Below are 19,034 nucleotides of genomic sequence, written 5' to 3'. Positions count from 1 at the left end.
CTTACATAAATATAATAAAAAATTATTGAATTTATATGCCACCTGGCTCCCAGCAACTCTGGACAGCTAAATGTGATTTTAATTTACTTAAAATACAATGTATATAGTTCACATATAAATTAACATTTTCTTAAGATTAAGTTATTAAGTGCAGTTAATTAAATTATCTATATTTAATAATTTCCTATTTTCCATTACAACTTTTAACAGGAGCTAGAGGGCTCACATTGTGTCCTCTGGAAGGAGCACAAACTGCCCTCGGGATTCTGTAATTGGGACCATGCAATCTTGAACTTCCAAGTAATCATATAATTTTCTTTTTCAGTATATCCATTATTGTGTAATAAACAGAGCTCTTCCTCAGCTGACACTTATTGAATGCAGCACAATTAAAGCAATGTATGAACAGGAAATGATCGCTATAGAAGCAGCAGTAAATCGAAAATCAAACAATCTTCCTCTTCCTCTACCACCCAAAAAATCACGTGTGAGTTTTCATGCGTATATATGGATGTTACTATTTTGGGGGAGGGAGCTATTATTACTCTAGACCTGAGGGGAGATATTTATTCAGAGAACCCTGACTACTATCCAGAGATTTTCAAACTATAATACTGCAGTGCCTTAAAATGATAAAATATATTTGTGTGCTTCATGAATAAAACTAAATCATGAATTTAAGTGACCACAAAACTACCGTATTTTTTGGCATATAAGATACACATTTTTACCCGGAAAAAGAGGGTGAAAATCTGGGTGCGTCTTATACGCCGAATGTAGCCCCACCCACCTGCTGCCCCCCACCCTTCGGAGGTTGTTGGCCAAAAATCCTCAGTGGAAAGCGGGTCGGCTGTGGGTTGTGCTGTGGGTCGGCTGTAGGACGTGATCCGGGCTCTCTTCTTCCCCTTTTGGCGTCGTTGATGCATTTCCGCTTTGCTTGCTTCTCCGAAAACGCTTGCAGGCGCAGCTTGGCTTTGAGGAGCCGAAGCGGAAGAGAAAGCCGTCCTTCTCTGCTTCTTGGGGAGTCGCTGCCATGGGTCGGGAATTGAGGGCACGAAGGGGCGGCAGACTTCAGGAGCCGGCTTGGCTGCCGTGTTACTGCAGGAAATGCTTCGGGCAATGGGGGAGGAAAAAGAGCGTCGCCTCTCTGCTTGGCATTTTCCAGCATTTTTTTCCTCAGTTCTCCGAAGCAGTTTGCAAAGCTGCACGCCCTCCTCCTTTTCTGCAAATTGCTTCAGAGAATTGAAAAAAAAAACCGCTGGAAAACGCCATGCAGGGAAGCAACGCTTCGGGCATTAGGGGAGGAAAAAGAGCGTTCGTGTTTTCTTCCCCCATTTCCTGAAGTGTTGCTTCCCTGCATGATGTTTTCCGGCATTTTTTTTCTCAATTCTCTGAAGCAATTTGCAGAAAAGTTGGAGGAGGGTACGCAGCTTTGTTGAACATGGCCTGCCCACTGCTCTCATCCACTGCATAGGGCAACGGGATGCGCAGGTGGTAGGCAGCAAGGCGCTGCGAGTCCAGCTGGAGTTCCTGGCCATGGACTTCCAACTGGGCCTGGGCAGCAGAGCTGAGCAACAGCAGTTCAATGGTCATTCTCCCCACTCACGGGGGATCAGGCTAGATGCCGAGTCCCAGCTGTTGCGATATCCCTGAAGGTCCGCGTAGGAGCGGTGATGGAGACTCCACTGTGGGGTGGTGGCAGGCGGGGCTGGCTTGGGCAGGGGGGCCTCAGAGCTTCGTACTGCGGGCTGGGTGGCGGATAAACGTAGGGCAAAGGGAAAGGCAGCAAAGGGGATAGTCTGGCTCTCCAACCATTTCTGGGGGTGGTCGAGCTCCTACAGTCAGCGGCGTCTGAAGCAGCGTGGCCTGCGGGACGCCCTTATACTTGATGTGGTTGAGGGGGACAGCATTGGTGTGGTCCAGTTGTGGGGAGAAATTTCATCAGGCAGCGGAATTGGGTATTTCAGGCTACCCAACCTGGGCTGCAAAAATTTGAACTGCTGAAATCTTTATGTACTCCCTTCTGGGGGTCATTGGACTTTGAAAGCACAGCTAGTGCAGCCCTTGTGTTTTATTCTTTTTAAATAACCTGCAGGTTCCCCAAATATTTCTGAACTCCACTCCCCATCAAATCCAACCAGCATTGATAGAGATAAGCAAACTAGGAACTACCTTTTTACATAATTAATATTAACCAGTTAAATATTAATTGATCTTAATTGTGAATAGCAATCATATTAATTAAATCAGTTTGGCACAAGATTTTGCACACATTTTAAAAAACAAGAAAAAAAGAATTCTGCCTCTGCCTACCAGCATCAGGATCATGGTAGGCAGAGGCAGAATTCTTTTTTTCTTGTCCCCCCACCTCCAAAATTAAGGTGCGTCTTATATGCTGGTGCGTCTTATATACCGAAAAATATGGTACTTCAGCTGTCATAGTTTTGAGATGGCTACACCCATGGTAGCCCACTGTACGCTTGTTTAGGTAAGACAGGGGGAGTTTTGGAAGAGATTCCAGTTGGCCTGAACAAACCTGATCATCTTTTTTTTTTTACAAAAAAATGAAATATCCCCAACCTACAATGTGAGAACTTTTGCAGTAAACAGAATTTATGACTTCAGTTTAATATTTCTGTTCTAATCTGCTGAAATGTTATTTACAAAAGAGAAATGATTCTGAAAAGAATCCTAACAGGTAGTTTTGCATTTTCTCCTGTTATTGAATTGGAGGGATGAATTACTGCATTAATGCCAGACTGAGCTCCCTGGGATAAATAATCTCTGATTTGAGTTTATTGCCTGCAAATGTTCTGCGTTACTTGGGGCTTCCAAAGTGGATTGTCCTTTTCTTACCTGGAACTTTATCCAGTGTTGGACAGGCACTTCCATTGTATCCAGAATCACTCCTAACAGATGCTCTGCAAATTAGAATTGTACTACTGGTATACTGATTTTGAAATGTGTATGTACAGTATATATGTATTGCTTAAAGAGAATGAAAATCACCCAGTGCTGTTTTCTTTCTACTACAGTTGACTCAAAGTGTCTGGGAGATTGGCCACCCTTTCAAAATTTTGCTAGTAAATGGTAGTAAATTGAATACAGAAGAAACTGCCAAAGTAAGTAACTATTTTCCAATACAAGAGATACATTATTTGTTCATCGCAGTAATTTAGTATATTATGATCATACTTGAGTTATTATTTAATTTATGAGCAAAGCTATCAGATATAAGTTTATATAATTTATGTTATTTGATATTTAATGTTCCATTTGCTCAGTTTACAAACTATGGACAATTCAAATTGAGTCATACATAAACATTCTTTTCTGTGGTAAGTAAAAAGGGAAATGAACCATCATTTCCTATGAAACTAAAAAAATCCTCCTTTTAAAATACATTGTTTTAGTGTTAAATGCCATTAATGTATTCAGTAGCTTAAAGATGAATTATTTTGAACATTTAAATAGAGTGATGCCCAAGTACAACACACAAATGTTTTCTTATATTTAACTACCGCCGAGCCATAGAGGATGTATTTTATTGTGTGCTTATTGATTTCTGCTCAATTTGTTTGAGTAGTTTTACAAAGCAGTTACTTTTTAATTCATTTTTGTGCTTCTTAGTCTCTCAGTGGCTTTCAATAGTGTTCATCATGGTATCTTTCTGAGATAGCTCTGAGGGCAAGGGATTGGGGATACCATTCCAGGGTGGTTCTTTTCCTTTCTCCAGGGCTGGTTCCAATAGGTGCTGGTTGCGGAGAGGGATGTTCTCTGAGCACCTCCTTGTGGAATGCCTTAGGGTTCTACTCTTTTCCACCTCCTTTTCAACATCTACATGAAAGCAGTAGGTGATGAGAACCCAGTTATATCTTTTGATCCCCAGGTCAGCAAAGTGAGGCTGTTGAAGTTCTGTCTCAGTGTCTCTAGATTTTGTGGGTTTGGCTAGGGAGGGACCATCCCCAGCTCATCCAACCAAGATCAAGTGGTTGTGACTTTGTGGATCACTAAGAAGTAGGGATATTTCATTTCTGACCTCGCCTTTCCTAATTCAAGAGTGCTGTGCATTCTGGACTCACAGCTGGAGTTGCTGGGCTGCTTTATGATCAGAAATGTCAGAGAGAGTTCAAGATGTCTAAGAAGGAAGTATTGGTTTCATCACAATCCCAACAGTGGTCATTAACAAACGCAGTCATGCCATCTCAGTTCTATAACCAGGCCCAAATCCTGATTGAAATGGATCCAGATAATCTGTTTCTTCCAGCCCCCTCAGGAGCTATTAGCCAACCATTTACTCAACAACCTTCCCTAAAAAAAGTTTCCCTCATCTCGTGCAGAGAAGCATTCACCATTGCCTTTTACCCAACCACCTGATACTTCCCAGAACAGAACATAAAATAAATTTGTCTCCTTACAGCAGAATTGTTTAGAATTTATTGCATACAGCATACAATAATATTATTAAGACCAATTGCATGAAAGCCACTTTTTCCATGTTTTTTTCCAAGTACATGTATTTTAATAATCCTTGGTATTATTTGTTTAGTTGATACAATATTTTAAAATAATTTTCTGTCGTGTGTCTTGTAGGTTCATATCAGGGCTGGCCTCTTCCATGGTACTGAACTCCTTTGTAAACCTATTGTAAGCTCAGAAATAGCAGGGAGAAATGATCATGTTTGGAATGAACTCTTGGAATTTGACATCAATGTTTGTGATTTGCCGAGAATGGCTAGATTGTGCTTTGTGGTTTATGCTGTTATGGATAAAATGAAAAATAAAAAATCAGCCAAGGCACTGAATCCATCCAAATACCAGACCATGAGGAAAGCTGGGAAAGTGGTAATGAATGCATTTAATTCCTTCTTTACATTCCTTTCCGCAGCAGGGTATGTTACTTCCTGTGTATCTGTGTGGCTGTAGATATTTTAGGTTTATATTTCCCTTTATATATGAAAAGATACTTAAACTCCTGAAAAGCTGTTTCAAATCAGCCATTGTTTCTTTCAACCTAGTCTACTTCACAGGGTGGCTGCTGTGATGATAAAATGAAGGGAGAATCTTCCCATGTGCAGTGATGGAAACCATCGAAAGATATGCAGGTTGTCCTTGACCTATGGCCATTTATTTGGTCAGCAACGGTTCCAAATTAGAATGAATCTGAACAAATTATAGTTACAACTGGTCTATAGTTCCCAGCCGTCCCAGCACCCTCACAGTCACATTATCACAATTTGGGTGCTTAGCAACTCGTTCACACAACCAGTTCCCAAGCATTCCAATCCCAATCATGTGATCGCAACCTTTTCTGACATTCTGCAGATTGTCAGTGCGGAAGCCATCAGGGAAGGTTGCAAGTTGCAGGGGAAAGTTTCCCCCACTCACACACCTTTCCCCACCTGGTAGCAACCACTTACTTGCCCGAGGAACTGGGACATGCAACTTCCTGTCAGCTTCTCCATTGGCTATGGTTATGGATAGTCATCAGGAAGTTCCCTTGCATAACAGCCATGGTATTCAGTTAACAGTGGCAAACAGGACTGCAGGAATTGCTTCCACTAAGTGATACAGTCACATTTTATGGCCACATTGCTTAGTGATGGAAATTCTGGTTCCAGTTGCCATTGTAACTCGAGGACAACCTTGTAACTGAAATAAGAATATGGTGTTTGAGGTTTCAGGTTGTTTCAACACTTCACATTTTGTTTGCATTACACTAGAGTAATGATGGCTAACTTTTTTGCCATCACGTGCCAAAAGCGGGTGTGTGTGTCACGCACACGCATGCCCACACCCATAATTCTATGCACACACACCCCGCACATATGCATGTGTGACACACACATCCACGCTCCCCCCCACTTTTGGCACGCAATGGCACAGTGGGCCCGGTAGGAGCCTGGGGACGGCGAAAAACAGGCCTTCCCTACCCCGCCACATCCAGGCCCTCCGGAGGCAGGAAACAACCTGTTTCCCTACTACCGGTGTGCCCAGAAGGCTCAAAAATCAGCTGGCTGGTGCTGTGCACCGGAGCTGAGCTCATGTGCCCATATGATATGGCTCCATGTGCCCCAGGTTCACCATCATGGCACTAGAGCTTCCCTAATATTTTCTGTAATAAACATTAATCTTAACATTTTTATGTGTGTTTTGTGCACTAAAATATTTTTATAGTCTAAAAAGACAAAGGCATTTCATCCTACAAACATCTATTATTGGGCTAATTAAATTTAAAACTAATGTGCTATCTCTGTTAAACTGGTCTAGAATGTTAATGAACTATAAAATTTAACTATAATCAATTTGAATATATTTATTAATTATTTGAATGATTCATTTTTAGATTCATGTTTTTTGTAAATGTTTATGTATTTATTAACACTTAATAATAATAATAATAATAATAATTTAATTTGTATACCGCCCTTCTCCCGGAGGACTCAGGGCGGTGAACAGGCATCTTTTCTATCAGGGCGTTCACTGTTTACACTCATTAGCTTTTTATCTTCATAACCATTTGCAGTCAGTCACATTGAGAGAATAGGGCTGGTAAATAAGTGGGAAAATAAGTTTGTGATAGCTCGTACCTGGGTGTCCTTTAGTCCCGATTGTTCAAGCTACATTATTCTTGAATGTCTTTTAAGATCCTTCCCACCATCAGCAACTTAATTAGTAGCAATTTTTTTCCCTATTGATTGTACTTTTGGATTTGTATATCTCAGTGTCACTGTACACCTCACCTCCCCTGGTATTAATTTTCAAATTATTTGGTTTGTCTTTGCAGCATTATCCTGTGGCATGGGTCAATACTATGGTATTTGATTTTAAAGGACAGTTGAAAACTGGAGACCTTCTCTTGCACAGCTGGTCATCATTTCCTGGTGAGACTGAAGTTGCTGTATGGGCTCCTGCATAGCCTCTGTTGATTTCAGAGTGGCTGCTGGGACTGCCTACAACAGCTACTCTAGAATGAAAGGCATGCAACGCAGATTAGGATTAATTAATTAATTAATTAATTATTAGAGAACAGGATGAAGACCTGTAATGTATAGTTATAAAAAAAAAACTACTGATAGGAATGATAATCAGTCGAAAATAGAGAGCTCTTTTTCCTAAAATGAAATCTTTCTCTTGGCTGCCAGTATAGAAACTTTCTGTTAAGAGATGGATATCTTATGGTGGCTAGGTTAATACTTAACCTTTGCAAGGGAAGCTGCTGTGTCGTTCTGAAGAAACAATGCATGAGACTTAAAAGTTGTTGCACATATGTGCTATATTTAGTGCACGTTCTGAACCACATTTTGGAAATTAAATGTAAAGCACTACTCTGTCCTAATAGATCTCTTAAAAGTTCCATTTTCATTAAAATAGGTTAGAACTTGTTTCTCTGTCATTGTATTTTAAGAGTAAAATGAAGAATGGAAAATATGGTTATGTATGGAATAAATATCTTAATACAGGTATACAAAAGATTTTAAGGCAGATAACATTCCAATTTTGAAACATCCCATTTTGACTGTAACACAAGTGACTCAGCCTCAAAAAAAAAATCCTCCCTGTGAAATAGGGGAGTAACCATTTTGACTCTCGACCACTTCCAGTAATGTCATACAGAACATTTTGCCATTAGAACATTTCCAGTGAAGTTGGATAGTTCAGCCTTGAACACCTGTGTTCAGAATATTTACATTTCCATCTAACTTCTAATTAGTTTTGAATTTCCATTAGTTTATATGGAAATACATTGGTCTCTGTTTCTTTGAAGGTTGTTCTGCTGGCCCTCATAGTTAAAGTAATCTACCTCTGTTTATAAAGTATATTTAGCATTGGTAGCATAGCCATGAGGATCTTGAAATGTGTTTATATATTTACAGAAGTAATGTTCTTAAACAATATGTATAGTTAAACAAAATGTTTGTTATTCTGGTTACCTAGATGAGCTTGAAGAAATGTTGAATCCAATGGGAACGGTACAGACTAACCCATACACTGAAAATGCAACAACTTTGCAAATCAGATTTCAAGAATATTCAAAATGTCCTATTTATTACCCCCCTTTTGATAAGGTAAGGCATCATGATAATTTTTGCCTATGCTTTCACTTCCACAGCAGTGCCCCGAAATATACAAGCCCAACATACCTCTTTGTCCAATTGTATTGTTACCAGGGAACTTACAACATAGCTAAAGAACTCACAAAAAAAGCTTGGACATCTCACAGAGGGGAGCAAATATTCTATCACCTCCCCACTACAGTGATTCCAGAAAATCAAAGACCTAATATAGAAGGTAAGATGATGGTTTCACTCGATGTCACAGCACTCCTTACATCCATAAATTCAGAACTAGTGGAAAAATGCATGGCAGCAATATGCCCAAAATAAACAACTACACTAAGATTGACATACCCCAAAATAGACTTCATCAACCTCTGGCTCACTACCTATTTTCAATGTGATTGAAATTATATATCAAAAAATCACAAAACACTCATGGGATCACCACTTTAAGGACTCATAGCAAAGACTGTAGTGCAGCATCTAGAAACCACAGCGTTCCCATGCATAAAATCAAAAGTATGGATCTGATATAAAGAAGAAATGAAGCAATCAACAACATCTTCAAAGAAATAAAATTCATATGGAAAAAAGATAACAACAATGCACTGCCCATCTTGAGTGACCTCATTAGCAGAAGAAATGGTGGCAAATTAGAAAACTTTAAGGGAGAAACCACCCACACTAATTTAATGGTCCACTACCAAAGTAACAACCCAACCTCCCATGAGGGAAGCAGAACATATTCAAAGGAGCATAAAAGCATTGCGGCTACCCAGAACACCGGAAAAAGAAAACAGACCATCTAAATAATATCTTCTAACAGAAGGAATACCTACACAACTTTATCAAAAGTGGCTGACCCACTTAACCCACTTCAGCACAACCAGCACAAGCTATGAGAAGAATAATACTACCATACATTAACTATATATAAGAAATAATCAATCTACAGGCTACCATACAGCATCACCAACACACAAACCAATTAAATCCCTCTACAACATCTTCAGTAAAAACAAAAGACACTGTAGCCCAAAGTGGAAAAAAAGGTAGGAGTCATCTGCAACATACAGAATAAAATCTGTAACAGCCACTATGCAGGATAGACAGCGGGCATCCATGAACATCAACTTGCAGTCAGAAGTCACAATGAAAAATCCTTAATTTCACAACACACCGATTTAATCATAGTTTCATCCTAGACCAAACTAAATCCAAAACTGCTGGGGAATTCCTGAAAGCTTGCCACTCAAATCAGCCATCGACAAGCATATAGACAACATTTACAACCATTCAAGAGACAATTAAAAAAGCTTTTAAAAAAAGACCAGAACATTACCTCATCAGCAATCAATAACCAAATAAACAGAAATTAATAAGAGAATTAACACCAGAGAATCAAGCAGTAAACAACAGGAAATGCCAAAAAGAAAACTACTTTCATCAATTCTGACATGGCAAGCCACTGTATATAAACAGTAAACTCTACTCCCTTCTAGCACTGAAGATTTTACCTAATTAGGTGACAAAATATCTGCAAGAAAACAACCAGGCTCAGAGACCATATGGACTCAATAGTCACTTCCGTTTTAAATCAATGAGATTGTCTTCAAAACTTAGGTTGGATAGAAGTTCTTCCTGTGTATATAGGTGAACAAAGTTTCTACCAGAAATCTTTAGCTCTTAATCCTGCAGATACACTACTGTGCAGCTGCAGAATCCATATGTATGTTTCAATATGTGAGAGGGGGTTTCATTTAAATCCCCTATTACTGATAATATCTAAAATGTGATGCAGATCATTTGAATCTACAGTATCTTTAGATATAAAATCTGTTTCGTTCCTTCCATCTGTAGGGGGATATAAACATACATTTTAAGTTGCCAATAGAAGTAGCTGAAAAAGGAAACAATGTTATAGGTACAACTTGAAAACTTTAAATTGACAAGTTGTATAAATGGTTGTCTAAAACAACAGTCCCCAACCTTTCTGGTTTAGTGGCCTGGCAGGGAGGTGCGGAGAGGATACTTCGTCTGAGCACAAGCACAAATGGAGCATTGTGCAGGCTCTAGGTTGGAGAACAGTATGGAATTTGGGCCAATTTGATGCCTATTCTCATTCTATTCTTTCTGCTACCAACTACTGCTAGAAATACTGAAGCAAATGAATTGAGAATTTGGAATCATGAGGAATTAGAAATTACAATTCTTTTTGTCATAAACCTGTCCCCAGTAGAACCTTGCATTTCACACAGTCTCAAGATGAATTTTTGGCATCTCTAGATAGATCTGGGTAAAAATTCCTGAATATTAAGCTAGAAGGGCTAATGGGCAGACCCAATATAAGCTTCCTTCTCCTTTAATTAAAAATGAGTGCCACATTCCATCCAGCATAAATCTGAAATAGCAATAGCATTTAGACTTATATAATCCTTTACAGTGCTTTACAGCCCTCTCTAAGCAGTTTACAGAGTCAGCATATTGCCCCCAACAATCTGGGTCCTCATTCTACCCACCTTGGAAGGATGGAAGACTGAGTCAACCTTGAGCCTGGTGAGATTTGAACTGCCAAATTGCAGGCAGCAGGTAGTCAGCAGAAGTAGCCTGCAGTACTGCACTCTAACCACTGCACAATTGTGGCTAATGTTCACAGTGTTCACAAATGTGCGATTTCAAGGTCTGCATTCATTTTTTAATATATAATTTTGTTACAGAGCTGTGCTTATTGTTGGTATAGTGAATTTTCTTACAATGAAATAATGGAACCTGATTCATGTTAAAATATGATGATATAAGATGCAAATTTTGTATCTGAACAAGGACAGGAAGAGCAATGTAAATGACATTAATTTCCTTACATGCACATGTCATTTATCAGGCTGCACAGAAACCAGTTCATCTTTAATTCTAATATTGTCTGACCTTGTTCAACTGTGTGTGTGTGTGCATGTGTAGGCAGTAAATTTTAAATTTAAACTTAAATTTCTTAACATGAGTTAAATTTTCTGCAGATACTTGAAAAAGCAGCTGAGATTGCAAGGAACAGTGATTGTTCTGGCATGCCAGTAAGTATCAAAGATGAAATAATTGCCGTTCCCCATTTAAAACAGAATGTATTTATTTTATGTATTTGCTTTTACCAGGTGCTAAATGCTAATATTCAGAAATAATTTAGTTAAATCGTGATATTCTTTCATAATTACATTTCTAGTAAAATGCATCAAAATCCTGCTCATTAGCAGCCCGTTAAATATTGTGACTTCACTCTCCTTTAATACGTACATTTACCTTTAAATGATATAAACTTTTGCTTTTATCCATTCTTTGAATTTTAAATTCAAATTCACTTCAGCAGAAATATTACCCAAGCGAAATAGTAAAATAACTATACTGCCCCTTAGTGGTCTTCATTGAGAAGTGTATATTTCATGAATGACAATATTGGCATTTGGGATGTACAGTATATAAAACTTGTAAAATGAATATGATTTGATAAAACATTTACAGTTTTACACTAAAACAAGGGAAGTATCTGTTATGGCCTTATGGCATGTGCAGCAGTACTAGAACAGAAATGCTTGTTTTGATACATATGTAAAATTTACAGAATGTTTGCCTGAACATTAATCAACATGTAACCTCTTAGGGTCGTGGTGGCAAAAAGTTCTACATTGAGCTAAAAGAGATTATGGAAAGGGACCCTTTATCTCAGCTGTGTGAAAATGAAATAGATCTCATTTGGACATTACGATTTGACTGTCGTGAGAATTTTCCACAATCCCTGCCAAAACTGTTGCTGTCTGTGAAATGGAACAAGCTTGAAGATGTTGCACAAGTAAGACTACATAGTGAACTATGTAGAGCAATAGTAATACCAGGGACAAAGCGAGTAATTTTGTGCAGGAAATGTGGCAGGTTATAATTTAAATGGGATACTGTTAAATGGAAAAACATAGACATGCCAATTATTTTTTTTCAAAGCTGATATGCTACAAAGTAAATACCTAACTTTAGCATCTTACTTATTTGCAGCCAGGCCTTGAGCCGTGCAAAAATCTTCTGGTAAGGTAGACAGTACCCTGGGAAGCTTATTCATCTTCTGGTAGACAGGGTTTTGGGATTTATTCATTTATATTTTGGCTGATACAGGGACAGTTCTTATAATCTTAGCTTTACATAGGAAAATGTTCTAATTTCATTTTCATCAGTTTTGTTCAGAATTGAAAATGTTATTGAAAGCTGCTTTATCAGTATTTTTTCGTTTGTAAATTCTGTCCATTTTCTCTTCTGAGGTTTTTACATTCTTTTAAAATCAGATATTTGGGGAGTGAGAGGGGGAAGGGACATCATTCTTACTATACAAACACATGGGTAGTGTTTCCTCTTCCAAATCAGTCTTGAGTAATTGTAGCACAATAAAATGTAGATACATCAGAGCATTCCTAAATGTAGCTCATTTACATTTCATCATGTGCAAGGAAATACAGTAGAAACAGTAGTCAAATCTGTATATTATGATATTGTGCCATTCCTTTTTGGTTTTCCTTTTGGGCTGCACAGTATTTTCTACTGTTTTTCCCCCAAAATATGACTGGGTCTTATTCTCTTTTGACCCCCCAAAAAACAGCTAGGGCTTCTTTTCGGGTGGGTCTAATTATTGACTCACCTCGCTGCCGCAGCAGCAACAGGAGCTCCTGCTAGCCCACTTCTTGTGTGGTCACTTGCTACCACTCACACGTGTCACCCCTGGCCTCCATTTCGCCCTCAGAGCCTTCCAGAAAGCTCTCTGCAGATGAGAAACTGGCTCTGGATTGATGCACAGGGCACCCCCTGGGTTCCGTTTCACCTTCATATGGCTTCCGGAAAGCTCTCTGTAGCCAATAAAAGAGCTTCCCATCCCCACCCTATCTTAATTTTTACCTGTGTGCCTTGCCCCACCCCCTGCATCCTGGGGTGTGCAGGGTCTTAATTAGGGCTAATTTTGGGGTTAGGGCGTAATTTTAGCACATGTGTTCAAAAATATGATAGGGCTTCTTTTCAGGGTGGGTCATATTTTGGGGAAAAGATGATAACTTTTAATTTATTAACCCTCTTAGTACTTGAATAGTTTTTACCCCAGTGTTCATAGTAGGATTTTTAGATACTGTTCTTTGGTTCAGCTGCAGAAATCTGATTGACTGATTGATGTGCCTTAAAGTTGTTTTCAATTCCTAGTGACTGTATATATTTTTTCCATGATGATTTATCCCAAAACTGGCCTTTCAGGTTTTCCAGTGGTGCAAAAAATCTATTTAAAATATCACTGCTCTGATGTTATTTATAATTTAAAAACTTATAAATTTATAATTTTGAATAATCTAGTTGTATAAGATAATAATAATAATAATAATAATAATAATTATTATTATTATTATTATTATTATTATTATTATTATTATTATTATTTATTCGATTTCTATACCACCCTTCTCCCGAAGGACTCAGGGCGGTGTACAGCCAAAATAAAAACAAACAATACAATATACAATTAAAACAAGAATTAAAAAACTTATTACACAATTGGCCTAAGACTTTAAAACATTTAAAATTCTAAAAACCCATTAAAATTCATAATATAAAGTTAAAACCAACAAAATTTAAGCCAGCCCCGCGCGAATAAATAAATGTGTTTTCAATTCACGGCGGAAGGTCCTAAGGTCAGGTATTTGGCGTAAACCAGGGGGAAGTTCGTTCCAGAGGGTAGGAGCCCCCACAGAGTAGGATCTTCCCCTGGGGGCTGCCAGCCGACATTGTTTGGCGGACGGCACCCTGAGAAGTCCCTCTCTGTGTGAGCGTACGGGTCGGTGGGAGGCATGAGGTAACAGTAGGCAGTCCCGTAAGTACCCAGGCCCTATAATGCCATAGAGAATACTAGTTGTCTGTTAATTTTATATTGCATCAACTTTATTACGTTCAAAAATGTTTTAAATTTGTTGAAATGTAGCTAGAAGATAGTAAAAAGGTAGCTGAAAGTGGCATAGTTCATTAATTTATGAAATAAGGAGAAAGATTCCTAGTTGCTGTAATTTTCCCATTTATAATGGAAACTTTTTTTATGGGCACTTTTGCTCTGAATCAATATCATTGATTGTCCTACAGATGTATTATTGTTTTGGGTTTTGGTTTAAGAAAGGAAAGCTTTGAGCCCAGATGTGATAAGTCCCCTTGTTGGCCTCTGACCAACACTCTTAGATCAGCCAGTACCCACCTGGGATGTTGATCTAGCTGGTCAGCATTTCCCTCCTTATTCAAGCTCAGAGAAAGAATGTAAACAAGAATTGGCTGTATTTTTGGAATCTTTTTGGCTCCTTCTCAGGTCATTGAGCTCTTGTTTCCTCTAAGGGTCATATCACTTAACTTTTTCTAGTTCAATAACCTCTGCCTCTAATTTTAAATTTTTTTAAGCAGTCATAATCCTAGTGGCAACAGAACAATATTCCATATGTTGCACACATTTTTGAATGCTTGGATTCTGTTATCTGATATTGTAGAGATGAAGCCAAATATACACAATATTAAATTCCATGTTTCCTGCAAGGAAGGGCTCAAGTTAGAGCTCTTTGGTGCTCAGCATGTTGAGTTCAAGTGTAAATTCAGGCTACATCACTGCTCGAAGGATAGTGTTATTTGCACTTTTACAATGGGCAGCTAATTTTAATATTAGCATTTAATCTATTTTTTTAAATTCATATTTTATTTATTTATTTATTTATTTTATTTATTATTCAAACTTATATACCGCCCTATCTCCCAAAGGACTCAGGGCGGTTTACAGGCATATAAAAACATCAATATACAAATTAAAATAATCATTAAAAAACTTATTATAATGCCCAATTATTAAAAAACAGAAATATAAATATTAAAATCAATTTAAAACCCCTCTCAATTTAAAATCTAAGCCAGTCCTGCACAGATGAATAAATGTGTCTTGAGCTCGCGACGGAAGGTTCGAAGATCCGGAAGTTGACGGAGTCCTGGGGGGAGTTCGTTCCAGAGGGCGGGAGCCCCCACAGAGAAGGCCCTTCCCCTGGGCGTCGCCAGACGACACTGCCTAGCTGACGGCACCCTGAGGAGTCCCCCTCTGTGAGAGCGCACGGGTCGGTGAGAGGTATCTGGTCGCAGTAGGCGGTCCCGTAGATAACCCGGCCCTATGCCATGGAGCGCTTTAAAGGTGGTTACCAAAACCTTGAAGCGCACCCGGAAGGCCACAGGTAGCCAGTGCAGCCTGCGCAGGATGGGTGTTATCACGGGAGCCACGAGGGCTCCATCTATCACCCGCGCAGCCGCATTCTGGACTAACTGTAGCCTCCGGATGCCCTTCAAGGGAAGCCCCATGTAGAGAGCGTTGCAGTAATCCAGGCGAGACGTCACGAGAGCGTGAGTGACCGTGCATAGGGCCTCCCGGTCCAGAAAGGGGCGCAACTGGTGTACCAGGCGAACCTGGTAGAACGCTCTCCTGGAGACGGCCGTCAAATGATCTTCTAGAGACAGCCGTTCATCCAGGAGGACGCCTAAGTTGCGCACCCTCTCCATCGGGGCCAATGACTCGCCACCGATGGTCAGCCGCGGATTTAGCTGACTGTACCGGGACGCCGGCATCCACAGCCACTCTGTCTTGGAGGGATTGAGCTTGAGCCTGTTTCTCCCCATCCAGACCCGTACCGCCTCCAGACACCGGGACAGCACTTCGATAGCTTCGTTGGGGTGGTCCGGTGTGGAAAAGTACAGCTGGGTGTCATCCGCGTACAGCTGGTACCTCACACCGAACCCACTGATGATCTCACCCAGCGGCTTCATATAGATGTTGAACAGAAGGGGCGAGAGGATCGATCCCTGCGGCACCCCACAAGTGAGGCGCCTCGGGGCCGACCTCTGCCCCCCTGTCAACACCGACTGCGACAGGTCGGAGAGATAGGAGGAGAACCACCGATAAATGGTGCCTCCCACTCCCAATCCCTCCAACCGGCGCAGCAGGATACCATGGTCGATGGTATCGAAAGCCGCTGAGAGGTCTAATAGGACCAGGGCAGAGGAACAACCCCTATCCCTGGCCCTCCAGAGATCATCCACCAATGCGACCAAAGCCGTCTCCGTGCTGTAACCGGGCCGGAAACCGGACTGGAACGGGTCTAGATAGACAGTTTCATCCAGGTGCAAGGGAAACTGATATGCCACCATACTCTCTACAACCTTCGCCGTGAAGCGAAGGTTGGAGACCGGACGATAATTACCTAAAACAGCGGGTCAGGAAGGCTTCTTGAGGAGGGCCTCACCACCGCCTCTTTCAAGGCGGCGGAAGACACCCTCCACCAAGGAAGCGCTCGTAATCGCCTGGAGCCAGCCTCGTGTCACCTCCTGCGTGGCCAGCACCAACCAGGAGGGGCACGGGTCCAGTAAACATGTGGTGGCATTCAGCCTCCCCAGCAACCTGTCCATGTCCTCGGGAGCGACAGGGTCAAACTCATCCCATAAAATGTCACCAAGACCACCCTCAGCCGTCTCACCCATATCACCGCAATCTTGGTCCAAACCATCCCGAAGCTGAACGATTTTATCGTATAGATAACCGTTAAACTCCTCAGCACGTCCCTGCAACGGGTCATCCCGCTCCCCCTGGTGTAAGAGGGAGCGGGTCACCCGAAACAGGGCGGCTGGGCGGTTATCTGCCGATGCAATGAGGGAGGAGGCGTAGCTACGCCTCGCTTCCCTCAATGCCACTAGGTAAGCCCTAGTATAGGACTTCACTAGTGTCCGATCAGCTTCTGAACGGCTGGACCTCCAGGAACTCTCTAGGCGTCTTCTCCGGCGCTTCATCCCCCTCAGCTCCTCGGAGAACCAAGGAGCCGGTTGGGACCTGCGCCGGGTCAGAGGCCGCAAAGGCACGACCCGGTCTAAGGCCCCCGCCGCGGCCCGTTCCCAGGCCGCAACAAGTTCCTCAGCCGAGCCGTGAGCCAGACCCTCAGGAAATGGCCCAAGCTCCGTCCGGAACCCCTCCGGGTCCATCAGGCGCCTGGGATGGAACCAGTGTGTCGGCTCCGTCTCCCTGCGGTGGTGGATGGCGGTCAGGAAGTCCAGGCGAAGAGAGTGATCTGACCATGACAAAGGTTCCGTGACTATTTCCTTTAAGTCCAGATCTCTCAACCACTGACCAGAGACAAAAATCAGGTCCAGAGTGCCACCCCCAATGTGAGTAGGGCCATCAACTACTTGGGTCAGGTCCAAGGCCGTCATGGAAGCCATGAACTCCCGAGCTGCCGTCGATGACGAGCCGGACGATGGCAAGTTAAAGTCCCCCATGACTAAAAGTCTGGGGGTCTCAACTGCCACCCCGGCCAGCATCTCCAGGAGCTCGGGCAGGGCGGCTGTCACGCAGCAAGGAGCCAGGTACGTGATCAGCAAACCCATCTGACACCTATGACCCCATCTCACAAAGAGGGATTCGCACCCGGCAATCTGAGGTACAGTGGTCTCCCTCGGTTCTAGACTCTCTCTAATCACAACCGCCACCCCCCCACCCCTACCCTGAGCCCTCGGCTGATGGAATGCACGGAAACCCGGCGGGCACATCTCCACAAGGGGCACACCCCCTTCCGTGCCCAGCCAGGTTTCCGTAACGCCTATAAGGTCCGCAGCGCCCCCCTGAATAAGGTCATGTATTAGGGGGGCCTTATTAACTACGGACCGTGCGTTGCATAACATCAGCCGAAGGCCCAGGCTCTGGAGGTCTTGACCATCCGGGGAACGGGAAAAGGACGAGGGATCGGGGCGCGCGACCGCTTGCAAACATCGGGCGCGCGCGCCCCCAGAACGATATGATCCCCCCCTTCCGCCATATCTGCCCCTCCCACTTACCGTGAAAATCGGGCCACCCTCACCAACGGGAACGCAATCTCCCCCCCTAACCTCCAAACCTATTAAAGAACCGTCACGAGCACGCGCAAGGACTGGCTCCCCACCCGACGGGCTACCCCCAACGCCCGTCTTAACCCTCCCACCCCTTAAAAAAGCCCTATCTAAAAACCCCCACAGGCTCTTTTTTTTTCGCATGCCACCTCTGTGGGTCCCAAGACCCGTCATTGAGGCCGGCCCTTGATAATGCGGCGGGCCATTCCTGCGAGGCGGGGGCACCTCGCAGGCGCAAGAGTTAAAAATTTTCATATTTTAACAGTCATCAACTGCTTTAGCATTCAATTGCATAGATAGGGAATCAAATAAGATACAATAGATAACAGGTTGATAATATAGGACCATTTCTTATACAAAAATAACCAGTCCTTTGTTAAATTAATTGCCAAATAGCATTTGTCCATTTCTAGAATTTGCAAATAAACAGAACTAAGCTAATTTGTGTCCAGAGATTAAGGAGATTATACAAATCTGTCACCTCTTTTTAGTTCATTCTTTTATGTATCTTGAATGTCTTCTCTAATATCTCATTTGAATTTCATTTCATTTGATTTGATTTATATGAACAACTACTACCCCTTTGTTTCTCCTATAGTATTTTACTCTGCAGATCACCCTTATTTTTCTACCCTCTACCACACAGGGTATTCTCATTCTGTTTCAGGTAGAGGAATAATGAGGCGCTTTCAAATCTCCCCCTTTTACATCACTAGAAGGAAATGAAACAAATGAAATTATTGACATTTTGTCCAACTGGCTAGAAATAGGAATATTAAAGAGTCATAGTTTGTGCTACTATTCTCTTCCTCGTTAGTTTGAATTGAGGAATGGAACTGATGTCTCCCACTATATTACGTTTTACATCTCTGTTGAACATATTTCCCTTTGTGTATGTGAAGGGCAATATTTATTTATTAACTGAATAAATTTTATTTTTTAGAGTTATATTCTGCCTTTCTTCCAAGAATTCAAGGCAGTTCAAATGGGATTTCCCTTCCATTTCCCCCCCCCAAAAAGCCCTGT

General features: G+C 41.7%; 1 protein-coding gene across 5 annotated transcripts in view; it reads left to right on the top strand.

The window, feature by feature from the left end:
• Positions 1 to 19,034, top strand: part of PIK3CB (phosphatidylinositol-4,5-bisphosphate 3-kinase catalytic subunit beta) — an 88,481-nt gene that overhangs the window by 42,828 nt on the left and 26,619 nt on the right. For all 5 annotated transcript variants that reach the window (XM_058187681.1, XM_058187677.1, XM_058187679.1 and 2 more), the window contains 7 exons: positions 326 to 487; positions 3,036 to 3,122; positions 4,594 to 4,845; positions 6,788 to 6,884; positions 7,939 to 8,069; positions 11,075 to 11,128; positions 11,710 to 11,898. In XM_058187681.1, coding sequence (XP_058043664.1) covers positions 326 to 487; positions 3,036 to 3,122; positions 4,594 to 4,845; positions 6,788 to 6,884; positions 7,939 to 8,069; positions 11,075 to 11,128; positions 11,710 to 11,898 — 972 coding nt within the window. The remainder of the gene's footprint in view (positions 1 to 325; positions 488 to 3,035; positions 3,123 to 4,593; positions 4,846 to 6,787; positions 6,885 to 7,938; positions 8,070 to 11,074; positions 11,129 to 11,709; positions 11,899 to 19,034) is intronic.

The sequence above is a fragment of the Ahaetulla prasina genome, chromosome 6 (genome assembly GCF_028640845.1).
Source record: "Ahaetulla prasina isolate Xishuangbanna chromosome 6, ASM2864084v1, whole genome shotgun sequence".
Classification (NCBI taxonomy): domain Eukaryota; kingdom Metazoa; phylum Chordata; class Lepidosauria; order Squamata; family Colubridae; genus Ahaetulla; species Ahaetulla prasina.
This window is presented reverse-complemented; position numbering and strand designations above follow the sequence as displayed.